Genomic DNA, 27,972 nt, shown 5'->3' with positions numbered 1-27,972 from the left:
ATTGGTGTTTATGTTCCAAATCCAGCATTAGTACTGTAGTAGTTACCGTTTGCCAAACACATGGGGGACTCACTTCCAATAGATTTGACATATGCGATCGCTTATCGAGAATTTGGGGAGGAGGGGTCGACACAGAATCTTTGCCGGACTATGTGCTAACTGGGAGTACAAATACACTCCCCGGAATCTTTGTGGCGACATATTGGTCTTCGAGTCGTGGGCACGGCCAATAATAAGCTAGCAGTGTATTGCGCATGATGTATTACGTCTTTGTGCGGCGGTGTAGGGTATTTATAGACCAGGGAAGGGCACATGCACTAATCCATTCAGGAAACTTTTACGGTTAAATCTGAGTCTAAAGGAAGCACATACATACCTCGCGTATAAAGCACCATTGGCATGCGCTATAAGGGGTAATCTATCAACTCACCTGCCCTTGTGAGCTTGATGATGGACCATGTCCATCACAGCTTGGCTACAATGGGTAATTACAGAAGAGGGATTACGACGGTCCCTAAGGCGGGCAGAGTGGTTTAGTTAGATGCCGGATATTTACATTTTTTCCCAACGTGAAAAATAAATCCAGTTTCCATTCGCGTATATTCCTTTTAGAAAGGGTGTTTGCGATGAGCCCCCTCTTAAACACCCCGCCTTTTTGTCCTGCGTTCCTCATCATCCGCCGTAGTCACGTGAGCAGATCTTAGCATCGACCGATCAGTAATGTACAAGTAATTCATATTATACAGGCGGCTTCTAGATAGTATAAACTCCAAAGCTCAGTCATTGACCAAGCCGATTTAATCAGTTCTTCTTCTCTTGGCCCTGTCCCAGGCGTTGGTTGGCTTTTTCTTTCTGGAGGTTTCCTCGCCAACCTCTCTGTTGCTGTTGAAAATACTCCAGTCTTCGCCACCAAAAGTATGCTTGAGGTCCTTCAACTTTTGCTTGGATGTCTTCTTGGTCATGGTGGATGGCAATCTGGTAAAATTGGTTTCTTCGTAGGTTTGGATCTCCTGTTCCTTGGCCTTATCTCTGGCGGTCTTTACACCACCTCTACCGTTCTGGACGATTGTAGAGCCGATAGAAGCTTCGGCCAATGGAGCATCGCCAGTTTCCAAAAGATATTCCTCCATCGACTGCAACTTCTTGTTTCGCTTGGAAGAGGAGGACGCCTTGTCGATATCTGTGACGGAAGAGGGTGGAACAACGGCCGCGATTTTTGGTGGCTTATACTTCTCGGTGGATTCCTTGTCGTCACCTTCTTCGCTCGCATTCCGGTTTCTTCTGTTTCTGGAGTTCTTGGGTTCTGGCTTCATCGAGGCAGTCAATGCAAGAGCATCCGGCTTAAACTGCAAAGCATCATCTTCACTGTCGCTCTCATCGGAGTCGTCATCTCCAGTCTTTTCGGCGTGAGTCTTGGCATCGGTCTCTTCCTTCTCCATTCTTGTGTAAGCTCTGACCATCTTATCCAACTGGTATACCAATCTCTTTTCCAAGCTCTTGACGCCCCTTTCCAACGTAACTCTCTGGACAATGGTGTTTTCAACGGACTTGGCTCTGGACTTCTCGAGCTCCTCGGTATCGTTGGTCTTGAGTCTTTCCAAATGGGACAAAATGATCATGGCCAAGCTGTTCAAGTAGGAGAGCATAGAGCTGTTCTTTAACGATAACAAGGAAACACCCTCGAGCTTGTCATCAGCGTCAATTCCGTTTTTGCTAAGTAATTCCTGGATAATTGAGGGCAACTCTTCAGAAAGGCCACTTTCGATTCTTTCAACCGAGGCTGTGGTGGACTCAAGAGATTCAATGATGGTTTGCAAGAAAGCGTCTAAGGAAGACATGTTATGTGATTTTGGATATGATTTGTGGAGTAGCGAGCAAGGTTTAAGGCGGATTCAAGTATGCAACTATCCAAACAAATAGTTACCGCAGACAATCCGAGCTCTTCAACGTAGACTGGAATTTTTCATCCCTGTAGGTTTGATAATTTTTTTTCGTATGAGCCGCATCCGAAAGCGGTAGGCTGCAGGTCCGAAGTGGAGACAACCCCAAACCTAAGAGAGTGAGCGTCCTTTTAAGCAAGTAAAGCAGCAATGACATGATGAACGGCAAGTAGCATAAAAAATCGGGAGAAAAACAACTATATACGTCTAATGAAAGGCTTACCGGTCAATTACGCTTTTTGGGGGAACTTCTCTAGGTGAGTTACCCGGTTTCTAAAGTCGTGCGCGGACCAGATGAGCAGGAAAAAGAAAGATTGGCCTCTAAGAAAAATTTTATTGTACAAGGCATAAAAGGTTTCACTTGGTAGCCTCTCATAGTTAACCTGATAACCAATATTTCAAAATGGTACGTCAAGATTACACATCTGATTCTGTTTGACCGACTGGCCAAATACTAACTTTCTATAGCCTCAAAACGAATATATTGAACAGCACATTAAGCAGCATGGTAAAAGACTAGACCATGAAGAAAGAAAGAGAAAGAAGGAAGCGCGTGAGGGCCACAGAATCTCCAAGGATGCCCAGACCTTGAAGGGTTGGAGAGGTAAGCAATTTGCCAAGAAGCGTTACGCGGAGAAGGTTGCCATGAAGAAGAAGATTAGAGCCCACGAAGAATCCAAGGTTAGGGGCCCAGCCAAGCCAAATGACGAGGACGGTGAGGCCTTGCCGACCTACTTGTTAGACCGTAAGGACATCAATACCGCGAAGGCCATTTCTACCTCCATCAAGCAGAAGAGATTGGAGAAGGCTGATAAGTTTTCGGTTCCATTGCCAAAGGTCAGAGGTATTTCCGAAGAGGAGATGTTCAAGGTCATCAAGACCGGTACCAAGAAGTCCAAGTCCTGGAAGAGAATGATTACCAAGCACACTTTTGTCGGTGAGGGTTTCACCAGAAGACCAGTGAAGATGGAAAGAATCATCAGACCAGCCGCCTTGAGACAGAAGAAGGCCAATGTCACCCACCCAGAGTTGAAGGTGACTGTCTTCCTCCCAATCTTGAGTGTCAAGAAGAACCCGCAGTCTCCGATGTACACCCAGTTGGGAGTCTTGACCAAGGGTACTATCATCGAGGTTAACGTTTCCGAATTGGGGTTGGTTACCGCCGGTGGTAAGGTTGTTTGGGGTAAGTACGCCCAGATCACCAACGAGCCAGACAGAGATGGCTGTGTCAACGCCGTTCTTTTGGTCTAAGGTGCTATGCCTTACATGTATTTTAGTGTCTTCTTGACCCGTTCCATTTTCAATCTCGTTTTCAACCTCATTTCCAACCTCAGGTTCGCTTCTTAAGCTTATATATTTTTCTTTTTTTGGGTCTTATCGTTATAAATAAGGGTTTCTCGTTTCATTTGCATTTTAATTTATCTACTTTTCCAATCAGGTAAGCCATAAAATACCAATCCACGCCTTGTGGTGAAGAGTTTTTACTTTAAGAGTGAGTGACATGCCACATTCACTCGAGTCACGGCCGACTAATGCATTTACACTTGTATCATCGGAGAAAATAAATTTTTCAGAAAGGTGTGATTAATTATTTTGAGAAAAATCTATAGATCGATTTTCAAGATTATACAGAGGGAGGGGGCAATTACAAGGACAAGACCTTTCTGGCGGCTCTCAAGACGATGTTGCCATCTGGGAAAGCAAAGTCTTCCAATTCCTTGGCGTATGGGGTTGGAACTTCACAACCGGTGACACGCTCGACGGGGGCATCAAGGTAATCAAAAGCTTCGGATTCCATGATCTGGGCGACAATTTCGGAACCGACACCAAAGGCTGGGAAACCACCCTCAACAGTGACCAAGTGGTTGGTCTTCTTGACGGACTGGACGATGGTTGGGACGTCCAATGGCTTAATCGATCTCAAGTTGATGATTTCGGCAGAGACACCGTATTCTTTCTGCAAGGTCTCTGCGGCCTCGAGACAGTACTTGACGCTCAAGGAGTGACCAACAATGGTGATGTCGGTACCCTCTCTTTCAACCTTGGCCTTACCGATTGGGAGCACAAAGTCGGTGGACAAGGCCTCCTCGGAGATGTCAAAGGTCTCACCGTATGCGAGCTCGTTTTCCAAGAAGACAACCGGGTTAGGATCTCTGACGGCAGCCTTGAACAAACCTCTGTAATCCTCAGCAGAGTAAGGGGAAAGCACCTTCAAACCAGGGATGGAACCGTACCAGGCGGCGTAACACTGGGAGTGCTGGGCGGCAACACCGGCAGCGGCACCGTTAGGACCTCTGAAGGTGATGTTACATGGCTGCTTACCACCGGACATGTAGTAGGTCTTGGCGGCAGAGTTGATGATGTGATCGATAGACTGCATGGCGAAGTTGAAGGTCATGAACTCACAGATTGGCTTCAAACCGGCCAAAGCGGCACCGACGGTCAAACCGGTGAAACCCATCTCGGTGATAGGGGTGTCGATAATTCTCTTCTCGCCGAATCTGTCCAACAAACCACGGGAAACCTTGTAGGCACCGTTGTACTGGGCAACTTCCTCACCCATCAAGAAGACACTCTCGTCACGGTCCATTTCCTCAGCAATGGCAGAGTTTAAGGCGTCTCTGGCGGTAATTTGCTGCACACCAGTGGTGGTGGAAGAGGCTCTGACACCCATTCTCATGGCCTGCTGGGCGGTCTTAGCGACGACGGATAAGTTCTGAACCATTGTTGTGTAGTTGATTAATGGGGAAAGATAGAGGAACTGAGAAAGAGACAGAAACGTCACTAATAAGAAGAGCGGGCAGGTTGGGCGTGCACATAGATCTGAGCGAGAAGCGGGAAGGTCGCGATCTTCCCCTCAAGAGACTGACGTGCGTGAGGGAAACGGAGTACTTTGGGCCGCCTGCTTACCCGGAGGGGCTTGCTCCATGAGGGGAGCACGACCTTTGCCACGTGACAAGTAAGTACATACGTATGCGGCTCATCGGAAGAATATGTCCGAGTCTCTGAGTGACACCCTAACGGCACAATGGGGCCACCACCACAACTCGATGGTTAAATTTACTTGATACGGACAGAAACATATAATTTTTACATAAGGCTTATCTCTTGGACTATGGAGATTAACTGGCAGCCATAGACTAGAGATCAAAACTTATTGCTTATCGTGCATGGAGATATCCCGTATGATCGCTTACCGGTGTTGTAACCACAACAATAATATTAAAAACGCAGCTGAGGGCTTTCGTACAAGATTATCCATATTCGGCGTTGTTTCAAACCGTTTAAGATCAGGGACAGATTATGTTCCCCTTTGACCTGATCACCCCGAAAGTAGCGCATTTTCGGGAATACAGGATTGCATCACCTACGTCTACTCTATCGTTGATACAACAGGATTTTGGTTGGATACATTTCCAGCAAAACCATAAGAAGGCAACGCATATATAAGCACCACCGCTATCTAGAGCAGCTCTCACACCCTTAGGTCTATAAGGGATCGTGAAACGTGTCAAGCTTGAGTAGCATCAAAGTACATTCACATGGAGTTGCACTCAACTCTTGTATCGACCGCTCTTTATGTAAGACTTAATTCGCTAGGAGGGGTCTGGTTGAGCCCATCTCACAATGTCCTCTGCCCGCTTGTATTTACCCCTCCACTCATCTTCAGACTCTCTCTAAACACCCCCTCGATTCTCCGATCACTTTCCGACCTATGCTTGTACAGTGATGTTGCTGTTTTAGTGATGCTGCTATTTTAGTAATACTCTGCTATCTCAGTCCCCCCGTGTGATGCTCATTTTGTCGCTTTGCTCACAGGCTCGCTACGACCGAATTGCATTAGCCTGAAACTCATTGTGCAACCCCTCGCCCGTCGCATACATATCACTGCACTTGACCCTCTTCGACCCCAAACTCCTGGTTCCGCAGTGCTTGATCACCTTGGAATGCTCGCAGATCAACTCCCACGTTCCCCGTGCCAAGCTCTCACTGACCAATCGGCACAACCCGGCCACGTGGTGCTTATCGCCGATCAACAACAAGCCCGCGGAGCACTTGACCACCGCATGATAAAACTGATAGCCCGTGAGCGTGGATTCGCGTGTGTGCACCATGATGTCCGTCTGGGCATACAACGCTGCGCGGATGCGGCGGAGATACGCGTGGCCATCCTCCTCGTATGCAACAATCTCTGGCGCGACGTGGTGCTCGGCCCACCAGTGCGCGAGTGTCTTGTTCTCCGGCCCCTTCAACGCAAAGTTGTAGCCCCACACCACGAGCATCGCGTTGGCGATCGCGTACGCGCCAAGGAAGGGGTCCTCGTCCGGGGAGTACGTCAAGGCGGTGGTCTCTGTCGCAGGATCGTCATGTGGGCTCAAGAACGTTTCCCAGAGGATGAAGTATGCGTGCATGACCGCCACGCGCGCGTTCGCCAGTGCAGCCCAGTCCTTCATCTTCTTCTCAACCGCACGGTGCTCGTGGCTATCGCTCTCCGCCTCAATACACATCCGCCACGGCACCCCGGCGTAGATTGTGTATTCATAGCTGTCAATCCGGATGTAGATCTGTGAGATGTGGTAGTCGAGCGTCTTGCAGAAGGTGCTCGCAGGGCTGTAGTATGCGATGCCCTGGTCGCCCGGCACCACTGTGGCTGGGAGCGTGAACAGGCATGACCCGCACATATCCGTGACCCAGACATCAAATGCCAACGTGATGGTCTCGCGCCACGTATCCTTGAGGTCGTCCCAGCCGAAGAACGACACCTGGAGATCACGCTGAACCATCTGGTACGCGACCGATTGGAGCCCCGCGAGGAGGATCTTCTTGCCAAACGCACCGGTGACTACGCACTTGCGGTTGAGCAACTTGCGGAGTGCCACGAGGAAGTGCGGCGCCTGCGCCGTCAAGAGTTTCTTCTCCTTGTCAAAGCTCTGGAAGTCCGTCGACTCCCAGAGTGCCTCATCGCATGGGAGCGAGAGGTGCATCTGGTGTGCGAAGAGCGTGACCTGGTGGTCGAAGAGTGTTGCGTGCGTGTTGTCTATATAGAACGCCATGAACGCGCAGCGCTTCATCGACTCCGCGTCGATCCACGCCTTCCACATCTCCGTCTTACGCAGTTCCTGCTCACTCAGGGTATCCCCGAAGTTGGTACTAGCGATGTTTCGGAGACTGATCGGCGATCGTTTCAAGAGCTGAATCGTCGTCGCATGGTGGAGGTGCCCGCGCTCGTGGAGGGTGCGCGTTGCGCACAGCTTCTCGTACACCTCAAGGAGCAATAAGCTCTGGATGACCCACGCCTGTGCTGGCGGATGGAAGTCACGCGACGCAAAGATCATCCAGCGGAGCGGCTCCGCGATTGCCTGTGCCACCACTTTTGCCTCAGGAATGTTGTAGCGCGCGTTGCACGAGATGAAGCTCGCACCGACCATCACGAGCGCAAGGAGGAGCACACGCGGACACACCTTTGTGTCGAGAGACGGCCGGTGAAGAATCGGATACTGCACGTGGAAGCAGCTCCAATAGTTCTGGAGAAACTGTTCAACGTTGGGAAGCGTGAAGCCTGGAATAGCCGCCAATCCTGGAACAAGCGCCGTGAGCTCGCGGAGCATTTCTGCGTCCACATACGTCTGGTTTTGCTGATGCACAAACACCACGTTCATATCGAAGAGGTCATCAAGGATCGCCATGGGCGAGTGCGCGACGTCGAACTCGCCAAAGAAGCTGTACGGGTTGGTGTCCTGGAAGTAGCTGCTCGCGGCCGGCGTGTTGTCAAATGAATCCGGCGTCGAGACAACGCCCGCGCTGAAGAGCCAGTGCATAATATCCTGATTGGGCTCCTTGGACCCGTCGTCCGCGTGGTCGATGGAGTGCGGGATCTTAAGTGAAGGAAAGGAGGGCGTGTTCGGTACAAGCAACACACGCCCCTGCGTGGAGTAGTCGCTGTCACGCGCGCTATCGTCCGGCCGCGTATCCTCGTCCTTCTCGCGCCGGAGTGTATGCCGTGTCATGTGCCGCGTCTTCAAGTCCTTGCGTACAAACTCGCGCCCGCACCCCGCCCAGTCGCATTTGTAGACAGTTTTCGGGTTGTGGTTGAGCTTGTGCCGCTGTAAGTGGTCCGCCCGCGAGAACGCCTTCGTACATCCAGGGATGTTGCACGGGTAGTGTCCGATCGTGCGCTTCTGCTTTTTTTTGTCAGTGGAAGTCATAAAAAGGTATCAAGGGATGTGGTATGCGCGGAAAAGGTGCAAATGCTTGCAGATAGCCAGTAGTTGCTGATCTCGACTCTGAACGAAACAGTACAGCTTTGATCTAACCTTTGTGACGTGGTTGCAAGAAGACCAAGAAAAACTGTATGGCGTTTAATCTTCCGGTCGGTGTCATGTGGTGCAGGTTTTCACGTAGGGCTGCTGATATCCGGGGTCGGAGGGTGTGCGCATACCGGAGGCGGGGAGGGGGTTGTTACATCACTTCTGCTGAGACCTAACATGACCCTAAAGTATGTGCATCAAATTCTAAGTTACGATACACTGGTGATTTGGTTAGTACCCTTTTAGTGAACCGCGAAAATAGTTGTCGGGTGGATTAGAAAAGGGGTTTTGTCCTTATCCAGAATGCTGATATCTGGAACTCGGGAAGGGCGACACGATGCTTCCGATTATTGTATAAGCTCAAGTGGGGAACCTAATCGATACTTTACGGCTGGTGCGAAATCGGCGACACCAAGTGGCGCATCACGTAGGGTTTCCCTTAGTGCATTCATGGTTACGGCAGTTATTGATTGTCCATACGCATACCTATACTACCTCTTGTACACGGACAAAGTTAAAGGAAAATTTCAGAGGTAAACTCCAATTCAGAGCTTCTAGTCAAACAAGAACTTTATAAAAGATCAAGTACACCAGTGGGCCAATGGCTAGCCAATCCATCCGGGTTTTCTGGCACAAAATAAACCCAAGGCCCGGTAATTCCCATCCAGACGCCTCTAGCCGTGTCCCTGCCACTAGTCTATCCACGCACGACCTTCAGCGCTTGATAACTGCCACCTGGCATGCACGGCGGGCAGCACCATAAAACCTATCTTTTTAACCTTGGAAATAAGCTACGTGTAACCTCTAATTCTCATCTTTCTTCTTCCACTACCCTCGTTTACACTCACAATGGATGAAGCTTCGGTGTACAAACGCTCAGCCAGTAGCCCCGCTACCCCCAAAGACTTCGAGATGCTCCCGCTACACAACGAGACTGCCGACATGGGCGATCTCAATTTCGGCCAGACAAGCACGCTTCGCCCGCGAAAAGACGACAACCTTCCGGCAGTGGATAGACCCGCGTTTTTTCTCTTGGTACTCCTCTATATGCTCCAGGGGGTGCCTGTCGGACTCGCATTCGGCTCGGTGCCGTTTATCCTTAAATCGCACCTTTCGTACGCCCAGGTGGGGATTTTTTCGCTCGCAGCGTACCCTTACTCGCTTAAGCTCTTGTGGTCGCCAATAATTGACGCGATCTTCTATCCGAAGCTTGGCCGCAGACGCAGTTGGATCATTCCCGTGCAGCTCTTCAGTGGGCTTACGCTCATTTTCTTGGGACTGCGCATCGAAACGTTGCTCGAGCGGCCGGAGGAAAACCTTACCGCGATTACCAGTGCGTTTTTCTGTCTCGTGTTCTTGTGTGCCACACAGGACATTGCAGTTGACGGCTGGGCGCTCACTATCCTCTCCCCCTCCGCGTTATCCTTTGCATCAACCGCACAGACGATCGGGATCAACACGGGCTACTTTTCCTCCTTCACGGTGTTTTTGGCCTTTAACTCTCCAGAGTTTGCTAACAAGTACTTGCGCAAGGTGCCCATAGACGCTGGTCTCGTCTCGCTCAACGGATACTTGAAGTTCTGGGGCGTGATGTACCTTCTCATCACGTGTATCGTGATGGTGGTTCCGGAGTATCCTCGCCATTTGGCCAAGTATCAAAAGTCAGGAAAACGCAGCACGGGGCTTCGTGCCATCGCCAACGTCTATCGCTCCATGTTCCAGGTCTTGAAGTTGCGCAACGTGCAACTATTGATCTTGATTCACCTCGTGTGCAAGATTGGCTTCCAGACCAACGAGGCCGCGACTAACTTGAAGCTCCTAGAGCGCGGGTTTCTGAAGGAGGACCTTGCGATCACCGTGCTTATTGACTTTCCGTTCGAGATCATCTTTGGTTACTATGCTGCGCGCTGGTCCAACGGGAAGTCCCCGCTCACTCCGTGGCTCTATGGCTACCTCGGCCGCTTGCTGTCCGCGGCGTTGGCCCAATTTCTTGTGTACAACTTCCCCGCGAACGGTGAGGTCACCAAGGGGTACTTTGTAGCCGTTATAATGCAGCATTTGCTTGGGTCCTTCATGCTGACGATCCAGTTCGTTTCTATCTGCGCGTTCCACACTAACATCGCCGATCCATTGATTGGAGGCACGTATATGACCACCTTGAATACGTTATCCAACTTTGGTGGCCAGTGGCCGAGAATCATTGTACTCTCCATGATTGACACGTTTACTGTCAGCACCTGCCAGGCGCCGGAGGGGGCCAGTCCGTTGGAATATGGCTTCAGCTGTGTAGCAGATGCGGGGAAGGAGCTGTGTAAGGCTCTCGGGGGTCTCTGTGAGACCACCAGAGACGGTTACTACTACACTAATACCGTGTGTATTGTCTTGGGGCTCCTCATCTGGGTGTGGTTGAAAAAACAGGTTGGCGGGTTGCAGAGTTTGCCGATATCGTCCTGGAGGGTTGTTCAAGGTGCCACCTCTAGCTTTGACTAGTTTGATAGAATAAGACCAATACCTCATAGCCTCTCGTTTACGCTTTGTTAGCACGGTGAACTACATATTTTTTTTCTACGTTGTAGGGCTATAACCATCCGGCTATGAGGTAATGGCGGCGTTTCCTATGTACGCCTAGATTATGGAAAATATTAAACCTGCGTAGCTGCGGAATGAATGAAAAGTCTTCTAAGTGTAGCATTAGTTTGGACTATAACTATTTACAACTATACGCCATGGGGGTTAAAGCAAAAATGCTTGTCAAGATTAGTATGCCCAAGACAAAAATAGAGAGGACTGCATACTCAAAGCCTGGAGGGTACATACAGGTAACAGCCGGAAGCTAACGCGATTTTTCACGAGCGCCAGACGCGGGTAAGAAAATAAACGTGACGCGTATGCACACACACTGAAGGCGTTATGCATTTCAGAGTAAATCTAGAGGAATCTTAATTAGGAAAGAGTGAGATCTAAACAAGTAGTACATTTATATTTTTGAGAAGTCCACGCGCACAACGCTGTCATCACATGCCATGATAGAGACTCAGTCATTGAGTTCGCTCATCCAGAACCTGGTGTACCCTCTTTCTTTCATTCCCTCATTCACCCTTCCGTTACGCGGGGGCTTGAAAACGCAGTCGATATACGAAATTCTTGGAGTACCAGGAAACGGTTGGCCCATCGTGACACGCAACATTATTCGAGAGTTTGTCGCCGTTGGGAAGAGGGTCTTAGTGATCGAAACCAACAAGGAATGCGGGATTAAACACACTCAAGAGTTTGCTTCCGTGTCCACAGTCCGAGCCAATAAGCTTTCCAAGCTTGTTATGTTGCTACAGAAGCTTACATCCCTGACTGACACCTTCGACCTCATTGTCATCGATGCATTCCACGACTTGGTGGAAGCCACAAAAAATGCCCAGTTTCTCCTCTACCAAGACATGCTTAAGGACGTGGAGATGGCAAAGTTGGAGCTAGCCAAGCACAACGAAGCCAGAATCGCCCAAGGTGGGGAGACAATCAAGAATCCAAATCTCTTTCTCACAAAAGTAGAGAATCCGGTTAACAAGTTTAACCAGACTACTGTGCTCGAATTGTTGAATATCATCTCCAAGCTATGCTTTGATAAGAACCTGACCTGCCTACTAACTGGGAACCTTATAGCGGTTAGCGAAAAACTCACAATTATAGGCGAGCCGTCAGGAAGGGGGGATTCCCCGGATGGCGAAACTGCCACGCTGCAGGGTAGCCAGAGGTCTGGGTTTCAGTATGTGACACGGCAGTTTCTCAAGCCGCTGGTCTCCAGTCCATGGTGGTTCCAGTACCTTACGAACCGGTTTGTGGTGTACAGTGATTGGTCTATAGTGGACACGAAAAGAGAGGCCGTCTTACAGGTTGATCTCTACGGAAAGGACTCTGTGCCGAGCCAAAACTCACAATCCCGATCACCCAAGGAGCTTACACCTAGTTTTCTTGGAGGAAATTCATCGCTGCTTCTCCAGTCCTATGGGAACTCTCTACCTAGACCAAACTCCAAGTCTGGGCCCGCAGTTGCGAAGAAGCTCTCCAGCATTGGCCTTCTCATCAGACGAGATAAGACCAGGGATACATTTTTGACAGAAATAGGCAGTGCTATCAAAACGCCGAATGAGTATACCCCCCTGGAAGAGATTATAACGGCCTTGAATGGGGGTGATGCCTTTGAGGAGTTGCTTCAGACCCTGACGCAACTGGAAGTGATCTTTGGTGATCCGGAGGTGCTTCCTGAGATATCAAGCCTGCAAACTACGGCCTTACTACCATCCACTGCCGAGGAACTAGAAATTTCGCACCCAAATGAAGAAAGCTATCCAAATTTCTCTCCCTCGACACCAACTGAAATGGTGAATACTCCAATTCTGGGCCAAGAATTGGTGGAGGTTACGTACACAAACGTCAAACAGACGGAAAACGTCAACCATACATCATTTTCAGGTCAGAAACGCTCACAAGGGAGGAGACCCACAGGAACGAGATCTGAAATAGATGAGATTCTGAAACGACAAAAGTTTGGCGTACACAGCGATTATGCAATCCAAGAGTCAAATAGGGAAGCCCTACCTATTTATCCCCTACAGGCTACATTACACACGGCTAACGTGGTAGATAAGCCGTCATACTTGGTGGGGGTCATGGCCGCCGACCCAGACATATCCACAGATGTAGCTGGTTCTAAATCTAGTTCCCCTCTTCTGGACATTTCCTCGATTGACCTGGAAGATGAAATCGAGGAAACAAAGCGGCTAATGGAAGAAAAAGGAACGGAAAAGGAAGGGGCAAAAACTGCTTCAGCGGCCAAGACTACCCTTTCCAGAATTCCAGAGAATGACCTGCCAGTGAAACTTGCCACTAATGCTGGGGAAGTTTGTATGGGTAGTGTACATAGCCAGGACAATGTGGGTGCACCGGGCCAAAACATTTCCAACACCGACGCCTATGCCGAGAGTGCCTATATTGATGCTTGTCACGATATGGCCGTAACGGCGGCAGAGCGTGAGAAAACATGCAGAGAACTCTCAGGAAGCTCACCAGTAGCTGTCAACGTTGAAGATGATCTATACATTAATGGCGAGGAAACCACGGCTATTAATGCGATGCCTTTCGAGATACTGGCTATTCAGGGTCAGGCCAGAGAGAAAACTCCAGAGTGTTTAGAGGAGAAAGACACCACCGACCTAGGACTCCTGCAGGTAGGCGTAATTCCCGACAGTCAACCCGCTTCATGGTTTGGAGAGTATGACTTTTGCCGTGGGAGTGATGATGAAAATGACGAAAGTGAACTTCTTTTCACTCAGCTTTTGAAAGAGGGCAAGAAATTATAGGTATGGTTTATTCGAATACATTAGAAGAGATGTATCCAACTCTGATTATACTGCTGGATTGTGAATGATTAGCCCATTAGTGAAATTAGAGTATGGTAGGAGACGGACCGAGCCACGGAACGTCAACCGTTAGGCGCATGGTTTCTTGCAAACGTTTCGTCCATTATCCTTTTGCTCTCCACACCTCCTGAAAGAGTGACCTGAGCTCAGTCGTTTCATATTTCAGGTTCCGCCATGGCACATCTAATAAAATTACAAATTTTTAGGGTTGGATTCAAGTTTAAACGCAATGACTGATACGGCTTACCTGTCCCGTAACAACATTATTTGGACCTGCAAACAGGTGTGAAACTCCTGAATTCGAGACAAGTTACCCCGGAGTTTATATTCCAGCAACCACAGATTGGCTAGACCAACTGTTCCTCTAAATCTGAAACGTTTCTAATCTCGGTTTCCGGGAAAATACAGACACAAAGGTGTCAATGCACAGCTCCAGCTATTCAGCCTGAGCGTTAGATCAACATGCTGTATCCTATATTGAGAAATCGAGCCTGATGGCCCCCCCTGAGCGATTGAAGCATTAATTTCCGCTGTTAGTCACACCGAACGGCTTCAAAATAGATTAATTACCAGGACAATTCCGCCTACATTCCTGCATATAGCCAGGAGATCCCTTTCATGTATCAAGTTATGCACCTTCCCGCGGCGGGAGTTTTTGCAATTTTTCCTGGTGCTTGCAGCTTGCATGAAGCTCGGGTAACTAATATGAATCAGTGGCCAAGCAGACTGGGGTCAAACTCCTTGGGCACGCTAAGACCCAGAGATACGGGCTAAGAGGTTTACCAACATGATGGCAATGAGCCAGTGTAATGAATCCTGCGAACGATTTAATACTAGTCTGATCTCTCTCAGTGCAGCGTCCTTTCACCCACCATTCCCATTCGAATAGCGTGCATAACTTTTTTTCCATTTGCTTTTTCACCACATGCGTCAAGGGTAAAGTATATTTCAGCTAGCGGCTTCCGCTGTTTCAATAGGGTCTGCAGTATAAATATTTACCAAGTGCACTTCCAGGTTTACTACGGTGGTTGCTTGAAACTCTTTCTCTTTCCTCGGACTCTGCATATTCAAAGCGCCTTGACTTAGATATGAGCGATCCCGTCAATCTCAATGGGCCTATCGACGCTGCCCTGGCGTCAGAGAATGCCGTGCTTCAAGTAGCCAGTAATGGGATGAAGATTGAAGGGCCGAACGCCACTCCTGGCTTGTTAGAGAAACCAGACGGAATGCTTCTTAGCGATGCACCAAAGAATTTGTATCGTGTGATAATGCTCTGTTATTGGTCTTTCTGTGGTGGCTTATCCGATGGTGCTCCAGGGGCGTTGTTACCGACTATTGAAGCCCACTATAACATTTCCTATTCTATCGTTTCCTTGATTTGGATGTTCAACGCCATTGGTTATTTAACTATCGCCTTCTTTGCTGGTAAGCTCGACAGGTTTGCGAGCAAACATATCCAGCTTACATGTGCTGTTTTCTGCATGACCATCTGCTATGCCCTCGTCGCATCGGGTGGTCCTTTCGAAGTGATCGTGTTAGGCTTCTTCTTCGGGGGGTTGGGCTTAGCTATTGGATTGAGTTTGACCAACGTGTTTTTGGGCAGAATGCACAATTCTTCCAAGTACCTCGGATACTCTTCCGGTTCATATGGTGTGGGTGCGACGGTCGCACCCTTGATTGCCACTGCCATGATCGATCGTGGGATCAAGTGGAACTACTTCTACCTCATTGTTGTTGGCCTTAGTTGTTGCAACGTTGTTGCTATCTGGTTCATCTTCTCGGATATCGACGCGGACCTCAGTGCCTACAACGAAAAGCTTGCGGACTACGACAGACAACAGGAGGCGATTGTGTGTAGCCTGTCTTTTATCACCGACGGATCCGGCCAAACGAAGGAAGAGCTGGAAACCAAGGCGGTGGAAAATATGGGTGAACAAGATCTTATCGAGACTGTCTCGCCAAAGATTGGCACCATGAGCGAAGCTATCCGCACCAAGATTGTGTGGCTTTTTTCCTTCTTTGTTTTGTGCTATCAAGGTGGTGAGGTTTCCATCGGTGGCTGGATTGTCACCTTCTTGTTGGAGTACCGTCATTCCAACAGTACCTCGACCGGCTATGTTGCAAGTGGGTTCTGGGGCGGCTTGACCTTGGGTAGATTGTTTTTGACCCATCCACTCGCCCTCTTTTTTGGCGCCAGACGCGGTGTCTTGTACACGTCAATCCTTGGGGTTGTGCTTGTCGTTTTAACCTGGGTGGTCAACCACGTGATTGTCGAGGCCGTGTTTATCTCCCTAGCCGGTCTTGTCACCGGTCCTATCTATCCGTTGATGATTTCGCGTGCGGCAGACTTGATAGACCCTCACCTCTTCTCACTCTCTATGGTCATCATGACCGCGTTCGGGAGCAGTGGTGGTGCGTTGTTCCCATTCTTCACCGGGTTGATTGGTGAGTACCGCGGTTCTTACGTTGTGATGCCAATGGTGATTTCTTTGTTTGGTTCCATGATTATCATCTGGCTCGTTATGCCTCTTGCCAGAGGCGTCAAGCTGGTCAAATGGTGGCAGAAGTTTGTCTAGTGCTCCCCCGGACAACACGTATAGGGATATCTTTCATTGCTGATCTAGATTGTTTCTGCACACTGTAAATGTTGTATACTATTGTACTATATTGTATTTGTTTTATTCGTTTTATTCTGTAGTTTGTGATGTGTGAGCTTGATACTGCCGTTTCTGCACATATACGGTAATTGTGGTTATTTCCTAAGCGGGATATTTATGCACACCTGCAGATCGGTTATTCCTGGAAATTCCTAGAACAAAAAAGAATATCTCAGGCGCGTAAAATAAGTTTAGCAGTGTGTGCAGGACTATCGAGAGGGCACTATCGTAGCCAATGCTGGGGAGACTAGGTCTAGTGTCAGCAAATACCTGGAAGGACATTGTTTTTTTTTCCTATCACAAAGGCAAGACCTGACGTAACTACCTAGCAGATACTATCCCACCACGGACCGGACGGCGAAATACCTATTTAACGTTATCATACTCGCCGAGATCCACACGCCAGAGGTACCACCAAAGCCATATCCACCAAATTAAGGACACACACCTCATGGCATTCGAGACACAACTATACGATCTATTGGGGATCGAACCAGATGCGAATAACGCGCAGATCAAAAAGGCATACCGAATCAACGCCCTAAAATACCATCCAGACAAGAATAAAGACCCAGGCGCACAGGACGTCTTTAAAGAGCTTGCATACGCCTACGAGGTGCTCTCAGACCCCGAGAAACGAAGGTTGTACGACGACTATGGACCCGATGGAATCAGCGGGGACTCTCCCACCACAAACGACAACCCACAACCAGACTTTAGTTTCAACGCGGCGCAAAATATCTTCTCGCACTTCTTTGGTAACTCGATGCAGAATGCCATGAACCAATCGCTTGACGCGATGTTTAGCTCAATGGAGTCCCAGATGCGCCGAGGAAAGGATATCAAACATCCCCTTAAGTGTACGCTCGAAGACCTTTACAAGGGTCGCACCGCCAAACTTGCATTAATGAAAACTGTAATCTGCGGTTCCTGCCAGGGGTTGGGGGTCAGAGACCCTTCCTACATCCACCAGTGTTTTGGTTGCAACGGGCAAGGCAAGGTGATGTTCCAGCGCCAAAACGGCCCCTTCTTCGAGACCCACGAAGTCGCTTGCAGCAAGTGCCATGGCTCTGGGAAGTTCACCAAGCCCCAAGACAAGTGTGCCACCTGCCACGGGCAGACTGTAGTTCAGGAGCGCCTGATTTTGACCGTCTACGTGCCTCCAGGCTCGAAGCACGGTGACTGCATAGTGTTGGACGGTGAGGGCGACCAGTACCCCAACGTGATACCTGGTAATGTCGTGGTCATTGTGGACGAACAGCACCATCTGGTGTTCAAAAGAAAAGGCCATGACTTGATCCATGTGGCCCAGGTGGATTTGAAAACTGCCTTATGCGGCGGGGTGATTGATATTCCGTCGCTTGAAGGGGGCCGATTATTGCGGGTGTCGATTCTCCAGGGTGAGATCATTACCCCAGGTAAATTGAAGATGCTTTCGGGGTATGGGATGCCCATTCCTGACTTGTCCCATCAAGGTCAACAAACTACGGGTGCGCCCAACATGATGATGAATACCCCACACGCCCCGCGTCCAATTGGCCATGGCTCGATCTATGTGAAGTTTTCCATTCGCTTCCCAAAGGCCGAGGATTTCACCTCAGAAACGTTCACACAGTTGGCGTCGCTTCTCCCATCCACCCCCTCAGTTAAACACTCCCACCCAGGCAACGCTACTGCCTTGGAGGAGAGCCAGGACGACGAGGACACCCAGGAAGTCGAAGAGTGCTTCTTTAGCGACATGACATACGACCCCAGCTTCACGGCAAACACCCCGATGCAGAACACAAACATGGGATGCCCTACAAATGGAAGAAACAAAAGACAGAGAAGAGACAAGCGGGATGCCAATGGGCTTGATGACTTTGAGGACGACGTATATCTTGAGATTGATGGCGACGAAGCCGATCTGAGCGTGCAATGTGCTACTCAGTAGGCGCGGCCTCTCTTATGCGTTCACGACGTTACGACCCACATCTCCGACTCCACTTTGGTAACATACATTGGGGTGCCCACGACATAGTATAAATTCATGCATTTTCCTACCTTTTAGACTACTATTGATGTACGATCGCTGCGTTATTTTATTAAAACTTGATGCCAATCATTTTCGCAGCTGGTCATCAACGGTTAGAAGCACATTTGAGATCTAATGTAGGTTTGTGATGTGTACTACCAGCCCTTTGAGGCAATGGACCTATGGTTATTGTTCTGCACTTGTTAATATCCGTATTAAACGTACTCATGTTTCCACTTTGGATTTAAGCCAGCGCCCCATTTTTTGTCAGTACGAAAGCCTGGTGCAGATCTTAGTCGAAACGTGACACGTGATATAAAAATCTATGCAACCGGTGTCTTGTTGCGTTACATTTGATTGTGGCATTCAAAAGCTTCATTCACACGCATACTCTTTATCTAGTCCACGCTAGCAAAAATCTGTAATGAATATCCCCGGTGGAGTCTCTATGCAATGGTTTGTCCCCCCTGGCCAACAAACCAAACCTGCTAGCGAGGAGGTGCTCGAAAACTTGGAGTACGTCAACCCCGACGAACTCCCTGTAAAAGAAAGACAATGCACGATTTGCTACGACGAGTTCCAGAAAGAGGCTGAGCCCGCTGCCATCGATTTCTCCGACCTCTACAACTTCAAAGTGCCAGAAACCAGCTACTTTCTTTCCCCTGGCGACCCCGAGCTCCTCTACCCTACAGAGGCCACCGCGAAGTATTGCGCTGTCATCGGTAGGGAGTCGAAGAAAGACCGTCTACAGAGGCAGCAGAACGGCGATGAACACGCCAAACACGATGCGGTAAGAGTCCCCGACTGTGGCCATATTTTTGGCCGGTCGTGTATCATCGAATGGCTCAAGGAACACGCCTCGTGTCCCTTGTGTCGCGGGGAGGTCACAGCCAGCACAGCGCTGGAGCACAGGAGCTTTCAGTTCCCAGAATCGAACGCCCTGCCGAACTTTGCAGGTCCAGAAAACTTGCTAGACGATCCGGCGGTGCCATTCCCGGTGTACCGCGCGCAGACGTCGCGTCAATGGTGGGGTTCCCATTTGCCTAGCGGTTTCCATGATGTGCAGATCGATTTTGCAGACTACTCCCCGGGAATGGGCACTCCACAGCTTGCGCGGGAGAATCCGCTCCAAGCTCACGCCAGGGCTGTTGCGAGGGCTGCCAGAGCACCTACAGCTAATGGAGCGGAGGCCCCGGGAACGACAGCTACCGGAGCATTTACCACCACAGCGGCTAATGCTGTGAACCTCCCAAGGGGTGAAGCGCGTCTGCCCGTGATATTCACCAGCTCAGGACCAAACCAATTCACCGTGAGGTACGACTTTGGCCCTACGCCCACTCGTACGCCCGGTGTTTCAAGCAATGCCCCCAGTACAGTCCCCGGTACCCGCCTTCACGCCCCGCTAACTGACACGTCGGCCGAGCCAGATACTGCAGAACTGTCCAGCACCACCAGAGAAAGTTCTACTGACAGATCTTCAGGTGGCCCCACACGTTCGACCGGGTCTACGACACGTAGTCCTCGCGTCTACCATCCGTACAGGCCGAGTTAGATGTTGATTTCTCTTATATGTCTCCTGGATCTTGTTAGATTAAGACAATCACACAAGTATCTGATAATGCTTGTCCCGCACCTGACCAACCAGCCTCTTCCAATGATAGGCCGGCACCTCGCAAACTCCGTTGATCTCTGTCCGGGTAAATCGAGTCTATACTCAGCTGGAGCATGTATATTTTGTATAAAGTAGCGATGTATTTAATGGATATAAGATACTAGTATGGATATCACACAGTATTGTGATCAGTGTTGAGAAGACTCTACATATTATCCGGTGAAGGGAGATACGTTCCGGAAGGCCGATAATTATTATGCAAGCTTTATTTCCAACTTGTAATCTGGTGTTTAGACATCAATATAAACTACCCCACACTGACACTTTTCATCGTATTCGACATTCTCAGCTATGACTCGTTATTCTAACGTTCATCGTTCTAACATTGCACTTTATTCTTAACCAGCTGTTTCTTGAGCTCGTCTTGTTCACTCCCCTACAGCGCATTAAATAGTGATTATGTTAAATATACGGAATAAGTCGTTTGATACGCCAGCGCAGACCTTAAGGTCGCTTACAATTTTGGCTTGGCAACCTTCAAGACCTCTTCAATGGCAACCGCCTTCATGACGTTACCCTTAACCTTCAATTTCCCGGACATGAACAACTTCTGTGCGTTGGCCTTACCAAGGGCCAATTTTTTCAAGTTCAAGTCACTGACGTTGATGACAATGTCGGCAGATTTGACCTCGGCGTCGGTTTCTTCAACCTTCTTGGCATCACCGGTATCCTTCAAGTCAACCAACCAGGACTGCTTCTGGCCTTCCTTGTTTGTGACGGTGAAGACGAAAACAGCCTTGGTCTTCTTGAGGATCGCATCCTTGGCGGCCTTGTTGGAGTTCAAGGCGTCTCTGATTTGGTCAAAGAGAGGGGAGGAGTTAAAACCGGCGACAGATAAAGACATGGTATATGGGTATTAGGGTCTAGCAGGAGAAAGAGAAAAGTAGCAGGTGTCAAAATACTTATATACCCAGTTTTTCCCCATGTCCCCGCATTGCCTCCCCCCAATTCCATGTGCCGGACTTTACTATGGTGATGCCGAGGCATGTGATTGCGCTTCCCAGTTAGGGGTCACATGCAGCCGATGAAGCCGCGTTCCCTTAACTCCAGGATACTTCAGGTGTAGCACTACTGGCAGTATACCAGACGTTTCGTTTGTTGGGAAGTGGGTTAAGGTTTAGAGTCGAAATGATACATGTGGATAATCAAGGTGTTATGTGGCTTATAACAAAAGTTATTATATTGGGACACAGACGGTGGTAAGAAGCGTGTGCCACAGCTAAATATACGAACCCAGCGAACAAGGCGTCGACCAAACGACGTGTTAGCTTTCGAGATTACCATCTACCAACTCCCTCTTTGCTATACTCATTTATCTCGCAGGTGTAATAAAACGGTGACTTTGATATGAATTAGTCCGATGAGACAATGAAGCTAGCCAGAGTTCACGTTATATGACTGCCAGGGTACACACATGAAACGTTGTTTTCCATGTACACTTTTGAGATCCTACAGCTTTGGCTTGACATACTTCGAGGTCTCTAACACGAGGGGCGTACTAGATGCTACCCTTGATCTCTAGCCTGCCTCTCATACGCACCTGGGACATGCCCATTCTCAGTGCTATGTTTTTTTTTTAAGTCTGCCCCTAAACGGAAACCGGAATATGTGGGCAGTTGTAGGCGATGTCGCCTACCTCGATTATCTGGGCCACGCCGGTATCCTTTAAACCTACCAACACTGGACTTTATTATCGTTGGTGAATACGTAGATAAATACGGAGGCACTATAAACGGTTTCAGAAGGCTGGGAAAAACTGTGGGAGCGTTTAACAGTGTATGCATACGTGGTCAAAAATAGTGCTGCTGTCGCTTAAAGCCTAATTAGTTCCATTGCCCTATTGTCACACGTATGTATTGCTGTCAAAACCTAGTTATATTTCTTTTGTACTTCCATAGAAAGGGGAGAATTGTTCGAGAGCGAATATTTCCCCTTGACCCTTATCTCCGCGTACCCCCACGATCATATGCAGGTGGGCCGCGTATTCTGTCTCACTACCGAATGGGAAATATCACCAGCCCTCATGCTACGCCTATACCCCACTCTACCAAGGTGTATTTTTATCAAAACCATTCTAATTGAGGTCTTGAGGGTAACAATATCCAACTTGTTTTAGTGGTGCTTGACTGCATTCCTTGCCTGAGAAGCCTTGCTTACAGGACCGATAGCCGGCCATTACAAGGTTTAGTGCTGTGCCGTTAGCTCTTTATTAAGCAGAGGAGGACTAAAGTAATCGTGTAGAGCAAGACGGGATGTACAAGTGGCAATATATGTTGAAGTTAGCTAGATAGCCGCACGATTTAAATCCTTTAGTCACCATAGTATATCAAAACAGTTAGACAATTCCAACATGCACTTACGCGTGCTATTCAACTTAATATAGGATTGAAATAATAATAAAAATGCGTCACAACAATACAAAAAGACGTGGAAATAAATATTAACAGGAAGACTCTATCGGTCATATGTCAAGAAACACAATCGTGGGGGAGGAGGGGCACAGTTTGGTATTCACCTTGCCGGTATCTAATAAAAATATAACGGATACAAGCCTCAGCAAACTTTTGCACACCTCAGTTCTAAGAAACGTCTATCAAACATTAAATCTTGAGAGCCTTGGCCTTTCGCTTTTCTTCCTGGATCTTGTCAAACTCTTCGTTGGTAATCAAATGGTGGTCGTGGTCATCAGCCTTGACAAATCTCCAGTGATCTTCGGGATCCACCAAGGTCAGGTCTTCTGGATTCTGAGTGTACACGTCACGACATTCATGAATCGAAAGATAAAACAGATCTTTGCCCACAATTTCATCCACCAAAATCCGCTTCTTGGGATCAATTTCAAGCATACGTGAGATCAAGTGACGAGATTCACGCGGAAGAAGACGGAGAAGCTTGGTAGGGCCGGTGGGCGACGAAGTGGTTGGGGTAGGTGTTGGGGGGTGAGACGGAACTGGCGAAATCACCGGGACTGGCAATGGCGCCTCGGAAGTTGGAGTCGCCCCTTCAACCGCTGTTTGTTTAGGGGAAGCAGAGACCGTAGGTGAGACCGGGGTGCTTTCAATCACGAATGTGGCCCCTTTCATCGGCGGAAGTCCCCCTGTCGACTCTGGAAGCGTCTGGAAGGACTTGTATGATGGATCACTCACCTTCGGAATCTTCCACGGGAACCGACGGAGCACCATGCAACAATAGATGATCCCAAGGGACCAAATATCCACCAATCGCGGATCGTACCCATTGGTCGCGATACCGTGGGACGAAAAGACTGGGGTGCCAGATCTTGGAGTTCCCGGAAGCGATTCCAGCGGAGACTGAAAAGCACTATTGTGGCTAGTAACCTTACTGGCACTCTTACTGTGGGATCCACTCGTGATATCCAAGTGCGAGTGGCCTCTGTAGAATACCTCCGGGGCCAAATAAGGATCGGAGCCCACAATGCCCTCTGCCGGGAGCACGATCTCGGGGAAGGCGGGGTCACGGAACACAGTGGCAGAGCCAAAGTCAATGAGCTTCAAGATACCGTTTTTGTCCACCACACAGTTGTCGAGCTTCAAGTCGCGATGCGCGATACCCTGATCGTGCATGTAGTTTACCCCGTTGATCAATTGCTTCATGTAGCAGTTGATTTCAGGAATGGTCAATAACCCCGACATCACAAGGTTGAAAAAGTCGTACGGACAGTACTCCATGACCAAGTAGACGGTGGAGGTGTAGATCTGCTGCGTGGGGGACCCGATCGGGTTGTTGTGCTTCGGTGGCGAGCTTTCCGTGAGCAAGTCCAACGTCTTGATGATGTTCTGGTGGTTCGTCAATCTCAGCGAGATCTTGTACTCCTTCTTGAACTTGCCAAGATAGTTGTCCATGGACTCGGTCGTCGACTTGGTCTTAAACTGCTTGATGGCGTACATATTGCCCGTCTGCCCGTTCTGCAACAACGTCACGGACCCGCCAGCACCGGTACCAAGCAACTTCCCCTGGGTGCCCCCGTACTTTTTGTACAAAAGCGAGCTGGTCTTGATCCCCTCAGGTGAGTGGGAGCTCGAGAGTTTGGGCCTTTCTTTCGCGTGGTGGCGTGACTTTCGGTTATCGTGCATGGTTTTGAGAAACCTGGTCAACCCCAAGCCCTTGTGTGATTTCTCACCGCTGTGGTCGCGGTTTACAGAGCTGGCGATTGACTGCAGCAGGTCGCCGCCTCTCTTTGGCGCTGGCAGCTTCTTGACGCTATCCAGGGACGAGTTACGGGAGGAGGAGCTGAAGAGACCCTTTCGATGCGATCCAGTACTTTCGCTGGACGAGCCATGTAACGGCGAAGAATGATGTGGCTGGTGGGAGTTGTCATCGTGGAGTGATAAGTTCAGCAAGCTCACGTGTGAGCTGGATCTGCTCTTCAACCCGCTGAAGAAGCTCCTCATCTTGTTCTTCTCGCTGTCAGGCATGGTGTCGAGAGTTAGGGTGGCTCAGTGAATGTAGATAGATATAACGGCAACCTCAAAAGACGTAGCTGATCCAGGGAGTGGGGAAATGTCAAGAGTTACTTTGGTGTATTTACGTAAATTGGAGATGACACGGGCCATGGTGCTTGTGTGTCGAAAACCATCGGCGTCGGCGTGTGTTCACCACATGCCTGACGTAGTTGCCGTACCCCCGTTACTGTCACGGAAAGCAGCTCTGTTGGGAATGGAGTGACTCGGCCGCCGGCAGTCGCGGGGGAAAATCGAGCGGCCTATTCCATTCTTTGTTTTACGCAAGACCGAAATAAGTCGTACAAATTATTTAATGATACAATTACACACTATCTTCAGGTTCCTTAATTGGGAATTACAGAGCTGGCGACAAGTGAATCTACGGCACGCGGGTGATCCTACATCCGGCGGTAAGTTATCCGTCACAGTACGGTGGCGTGTGGGGGAATGATCGACATTTTGTATTGGGTAGTATGGCAGAAGCTTGAATGGCCTAAATGTGTCCAATGACATAATGCGGAGCTTTGAGACATCAGAGAACCAATTAAGATGGATCGGGAGTTTTTTTTTAATCCACTATGGTGATACGAGATAAAAACTTTGGATGGGTATGATCTTAGCGTAGTTTGGTGCTGCGCGTGACACATCCGAAAAACTTCGATGAAGCCCCCTGATTTGAAGATCGACGGCCTAGCACAGGAGTCTGGCGATTGTTTCAAGCTTCTGCATGCAGCTGAGGAACGGGGTCTAGTGCACGTGTAGATGGGAGAAGGTTGGATATCAAAGTGCGCCTGAAAAGAAAATGGGGCTCATCGAGAGATGCTTCATCATGAACCAGGATGGTTGAGATTAGAATCACGGTGCTATAGTCACGCTACCACCAAACCAGACTTACAACTGGAGGTTATCCGCCATACTGGAAGCCGATTCCTTAGCGTGACAACTGGGTCTAAGATTGACTATCTTTTAAGAGAAAACGCCAGTAGTAGCTTCCTCGTGTAACTTTTTAAAGCCATCACTGATGTTATTGCCAGTTCATGAGCTAGAAAGTATGGTGTACGTATCCGTAGCCTTTGAAGTTTGTCGTTGGTCCTAGAAATAGATAATAAATCACTTTTATACACCCTAATACAAACCTCGAAATGATATTCCTCGGTTATGGCTTCAAAGTTGTCTGCCGAAATAACCGCGATTATCCAAAATAAATGAATGTTAAATGAGTGTTAAATGGATATTAATGGATATTAATAGATATTAAGCCCAGCGAAATTAATCCAAGCTAACTAGAAGGTTATAGAACTCAAATATTGATGAACCACCTGCAAAAGTGCCCACAATAACACTCGAAGAAAATGTCCATCGTAGGAGCATATTCTGCTTACCTAAGGCAAGAGCAAACCACGAGTCTCAGGAGAGTCCAGTGACAATACACCTTGTTCATGCTCCCTAACTCCGTAGGACCAATCCACTTTGAAGTCTACTCTTGGAAGCAAAACCCGGAAAAGATTACTCATACATGAAAGCTTCTATCTGTGCCATTGTAAATGGCTCATTAGTAAAAACGTACATTAAAACACATGCTTTACCTAGTTGATCAAGCCCCCCCTGTTGTGCCTGCGGCGCTGCTCCTTGTACACCCTATAGTACACTCTGCCAACATGCACCACCAACCCCAGTAATGAAATATACACGGTGTACTTTAAAAGCCAGAAGAGACGGCCAAAGAACCCCAACTTACCCTCCAACCTGGCCTGTTTCTTTCTCTCAGCCACCTGTTCCTTGATTCTGCGCTCACTCATCTGGAGACGCTTCAATGTCCGTCTGGTATTTGTAGAGTCTTTATCTTTTTGATTTCTTCCTCCTTTACCCGGTTGGGAATACAAATTTTGTTTCCCCTGAATCTCCTCGGCCTCGACTGGACGCATAATTTGCTCCAACTGAGCTATATTCTGGATAGGCTGCCCGTCCGAGCCACTCAACGAATAGGCGTGTAATGCGATGAGATCAAACGCATGAGACAACGCGCCAGTAGCACCGGAAATCCCAATGTACATGCTCTTGGGCAAATTCACGTCCTGTAGCGTGAAGCAGTTCTTCCAATTCCCGTTGGCCTTGTTGTCCAAGTCTAAACTCACATATCCATCCTTTAATACCACAAGTCTGGCTCTGGATTTACCTGAATTGGTATTGTAGATGCCTCTAGCCATGCAGGAAGCCATCATAATGTTGGCACCATCAATAGAATTGTCAAAATATTGGTTCCCGTCCCCGACAATAGCCCCGGCCTGTGGAAAGTGGCCCGACTTGCCGTTGCGGTAAGTGTCAAACACGACTCCCAACCCCACCCAGTGGTTTTCAACACCAAAGACTTCGCCTGGGCCCAAGGCTTTGTTGGTTAACCACAAGGCCCAGCCATCACCCATAAGACCGTTATTCGCTCTGCCGTGAAGGTTGAACTCCACCTCCAACTCGAAAGACTCAGCTTCGATTGGCATCTTGGAAAACATCCGCGCAGAGTTGTCGGGTCTGTCGCTGATTAAGCGGATGTACTCGTAGTTTTTGATCATGGCACTACTGGAGATCGACCAGGCCATCCCCGAAAGGGATTGAGCATCCAAGTACGGGTGCTCCAAGGCGTGATTTATCAAAGGCACCTTGGTGATGGCAAACCCTGAAGTTTTACCCTGCAAGATGGAGTTGAGTTCTTCGTTTGAGTAGCCATCGGAGGTTGCTGGCTCGGAGTTATCGCCGCTAAAGGCTAGACGGAAAATGGTGATGATGGTGCAAAGGAGAATAAAGAGGGCGAGCTTGATGGATCTGGATCTTTGAAAATCGTCGAGAAATGACATTGTTGTGGATGGTCAGAGATTTGGTGGCCAGGGCCAATTAGATGCTGGGCGGGAAAACTCTCCGGGTATATACAAGGAAGCTTAGAAGGAGGGGGTTTGCTTTGAACCTTCGTTTTAAGCCCTCTGGATCGTGGTGCAATGGGAAGTTGAGATTTGAAGGCTGAGATCGGAAATCTTACATTGGGGTTATTTTTAGCGTGCAAGATCTCGAGCGGTTAGAGTTTTTCATCGCAACCTGATCGAACTGCACGGTAGTGGGGCCAAGAAACTAGTCACGTGTAAATTCAAGATTCCCTGCAGCATTGTCACATTAAGGGTGGGGTACGACAGAGCTGTTCCAGGCCTAGATGCTACGTAATTTGGGCGTCTAAATCTGTTTAGGAATAGTTATTGAACGTTTGGGCAAAACAAAGTAGGAGGAAACATGGTGGAGAGGAACACAGACTTAGGCACGAGGGGCTGCATTCCCTGAAACTTAATGGCAGACCCCAGGATATATATGTTTATATTTGTCTCCCTAGCTATATTCACATACAATCAGACGGAGTAGACTTTCAGGAATATCCCCATATCTATCTATGTGGCCATAATGTACAAAGTCGTCTGCTATTCGTTTAGGTAGTCTCATGGCTTATCCGCCAGCTCTCAGGGCTTTCCT

The 27,972-nt window shown here is 48.8% G+C and overlaps 13 protein-coding genes across 13 annotated transcripts; 6 read left to right on the top strand and 7 right to left on the bottom strand.

The window, feature by feature from the left end:
- Positions 1 to 478: 478 nt before the first annotated feature.
- BABINDRAFT_147592 (uncharacterized protein) lies at positions 479 to 796 on the bottom strand. The gene has a single exon (XM_019127194.1). It carries the CDS (start codon positions 674 to 676, stop codon positions 515 to 517), a length of 162 nt encoding a protein of 53 aa, XP_018984391.1. The 5' UTR covers positions 677 to 796; the 3' UTR covers positions 479 to 514.
- On the bottom strand, positions 722 to 1,931 carry BABINDRAFT_162134 (uncharacterized protein). The gene has a single exon (XM_019129189.1). It carries the CDS (start codon positions 1,836 to 1,838, stop codon positions 798 to 800), a length of 1,041 nt encoding a protein of 346 aa, XP_018984390.1. The 5' UTR covers positions 1,839 to 1,931; the 3' UTR covers positions 722 to 797.
- Positions 1,932 to 2,150: 219 nt separating this feature from the next.
- Positions 2,151 to 3,191, top strand: BABINDRAFT_8671 (uncharacterized protein; the record flags this gene model as incomplete). The annotated part of the gene is made up of 2 exons (XM_019132841.1): positions 2,151 to 2,165; positions 2,409 to 3,191. The coding sequence occupies 2 exons, from the start codon at positions 2,151 to 2,153 to the stop codon at positions 3,189 to 3,191; spliced, it is 798 nt and encodes a 265-aa protein (XP_018984389.1).
- Positions 3,192 to 3,585: 394 nt separating this feature from the next.
- PDB1 (pyruvate dehydrogenase (acetyl-transferring) subunit E1 beta) lies at positions 3,586 to 4,665 on the bottom strand (the record flags this gene model as incomplete). Its single annotated transcript, XM_019130843.1, has 1 exon — positions 3,586 to 4,665. One exon carries the CDS (start codon positions 4,663 to 4,665, stop codon positions 3,586 to 3,588), a length of 1,080 nt encoding a protein of 359 aa, XP_018984388.1.
- A 1,099-nt stretch (positions 4,666 to 5,764) lies between these two features.
- Positions 5,765 to 8,184, bottom strand: BABINDRAFT_180773 (uncharacterized protein; the record flags this gene model as incomplete). The annotated part of the gene is made up of 2 exons (XM_019131135.1): positions 7,725 to 8,184; positions 5,765 to 7,691 (listed from the first exon to the last, which is right to left on the bottom strand). Exons 1-2 carry the CDS (start codon positions 8,144 to 8,146, stop codon positions 5,765 to 5,767), a joined length of 2,349 nt encoding a protein of 782 aa, XP_018984387.1. The 5' UTR covers positions 8,147 to 8,184.
- Positions 8,185 to 9,190: 1,006 nt separating this feature from the next.
- On the top strand, positions 9,191 to 11,029 carry BABINDRAFT_171869 (uncharacterized protein; the record flags this gene model as incomplete). Its single annotated transcript, XM_019130842.1, has 2 exons — positions 9,191 to 10,715; positions 11,010 to 11,029. 2 exons carry the CDS (start codon positions 9,191 to 9,193, stop codon positions 11,027 to 11,029), a joined length of 1,545 nt encoding a protein of 514 aa, XP_018984386.1.
- Positions 11,030 to 11,235: 206 nt separating this feature from the next.
- BABINDRAFT_162128 (uncharacterized protein) lies at positions 11,236 to 13,979 on the top strand. The gene has a single exon (XM_019129188.1). The coding sequence runs from the start codon at positions 11,272 to 11,274 to the stop codon at positions 13,597 to 13,599; it is 2,328 nt and encodes a 775-aa protein (XP_018984385.1). The 5' UTR covers positions 11,236 to 11,271; the 3' UTR covers positions 13,600 to 13,979.
- Positions 13,980 to 14,510: 531 nt separating this feature from the next.
- BABINDRAFT_162126 (uncharacterized protein) lies at positions 14,511 to 16,304 on the top strand. Its single transcript, XM_019129187.1, has one exon. The coding sequence runs from the start codon at positions 14,748 to 14,750 to the stop codon at positions 16,233 to 16,235; it is 1,488 nt and encodes a 495-aa protein (XP_018984384.1). The 5' UTR covers positions 14,511 to 14,747; the 3' UTR covers positions 16,236 to 16,304.
- A 463-nt stretch (positions 16,305 to 16,767) lies between these two features.
- Positions 16,768 to 17,772, top strand: BABINDRAFT_21087 (uncharacterized protein; the record flags this gene model as incomplete). The annotated part of the gene is made up of 1 exon (XM_019131260.1): positions 16,768 to 17,772. A coding segment is annotated over one exon (1,005 nt), but the record flags the coding sequence as incomplete, so codon positions are not given.
- A 982-nt stretch (positions 17,773 to 18,754) lies between these two features.
- Positions 18,755 to 19,882, top strand: BABINDRAFT_167599 (uncharacterized protein; the record flags this gene model as incomplete). The annotated part of the gene is made up of 1 exon (XM_019130525.1): positions 18,755 to 19,882. The coding sequence occupies one exon, from the start codon at positions 18,755 to 18,757 to the stop codon at positions 19,880 to 19,882; it is 1,128 nt and encodes a 375-aa protein (XP_018984382.1).
- Positions 19,883 to 20,187: 305 nt separating this feature from the next.
- On the bottom strand, positions 20,188 to 20,846 carry BABINDRAFT_50902 (SCP2 sterol-binding domain-containing protein; the record flags this gene model as incomplete). Its single annotated transcript, XM_019132158.1, has 1 exon — positions 20,188 to 20,846. The coding sequence occupies one exon, from the start codon at positions 20,844 to 20,846 to the stop codon at positions 20,457 to 20,459; it is 390 nt and encodes a 129-aa protein (XP_018984381.1). The 3' UTR covers positions 20,188 to 20,456.
- A 1,756-nt stretch (positions 20,847 to 22,602) lies between these two features.
- BABINDRAFT_37979 (uncharacterized protein) lies at positions 22,603 to 24,096 on the bottom strand (the record flags this gene model as incomplete). The annotated part of the gene is made up of 3 exons (XM_019131844.1): positions 22,603 to 22,893; positions 23,038 to 23,267; positions 23,370 to 24,096. 3 exons carry the CDS (start codon positions 24,094 to 24,096, stop codon positions 22,603 to 22,605), a joined length of 1,248 nt encoding a protein of 415 aa, XP_018984380.1.
- Positions 24,097 to 26,013: 1,917 nt separating this feature from the next.
- On the bottom strand, positions 26,014 to 27,489 carry BABINDRAFT_162123 (uncharacterized protein). Its single transcript, XM_019129186.1, has one exon. The coding sequence runs from the start codon at positions 27,312 to 27,314 to the stop codon at positions 26,052 to 26,054; it is 1,263 nt and encodes a 420-aa protein (XP_018984379.1). The 5' UTR covers positions 27,315 to 27,489; the 3' UTR covers positions 26,014 to 26,051.
- Positions 27,490 to 27,972: the final 483 nt, after the last annotated feature.

This window comes from Babjeviella inositovora, assembly GCF_001661335.1.
Source record: "Babjeviella inositovora NRRL Y-12698 unplaced genomic scaffold BABINscaffold_8, whole genome shotgun sequence".
NCBI lineage: Eukaryota > Fungi > Ascomycota > Pichiomycetes > Serinales > Babjeviella > Babjeviella inositovora.
This window is presented reverse-complemented; position numbering and strand designations above follow the sequence as displayed.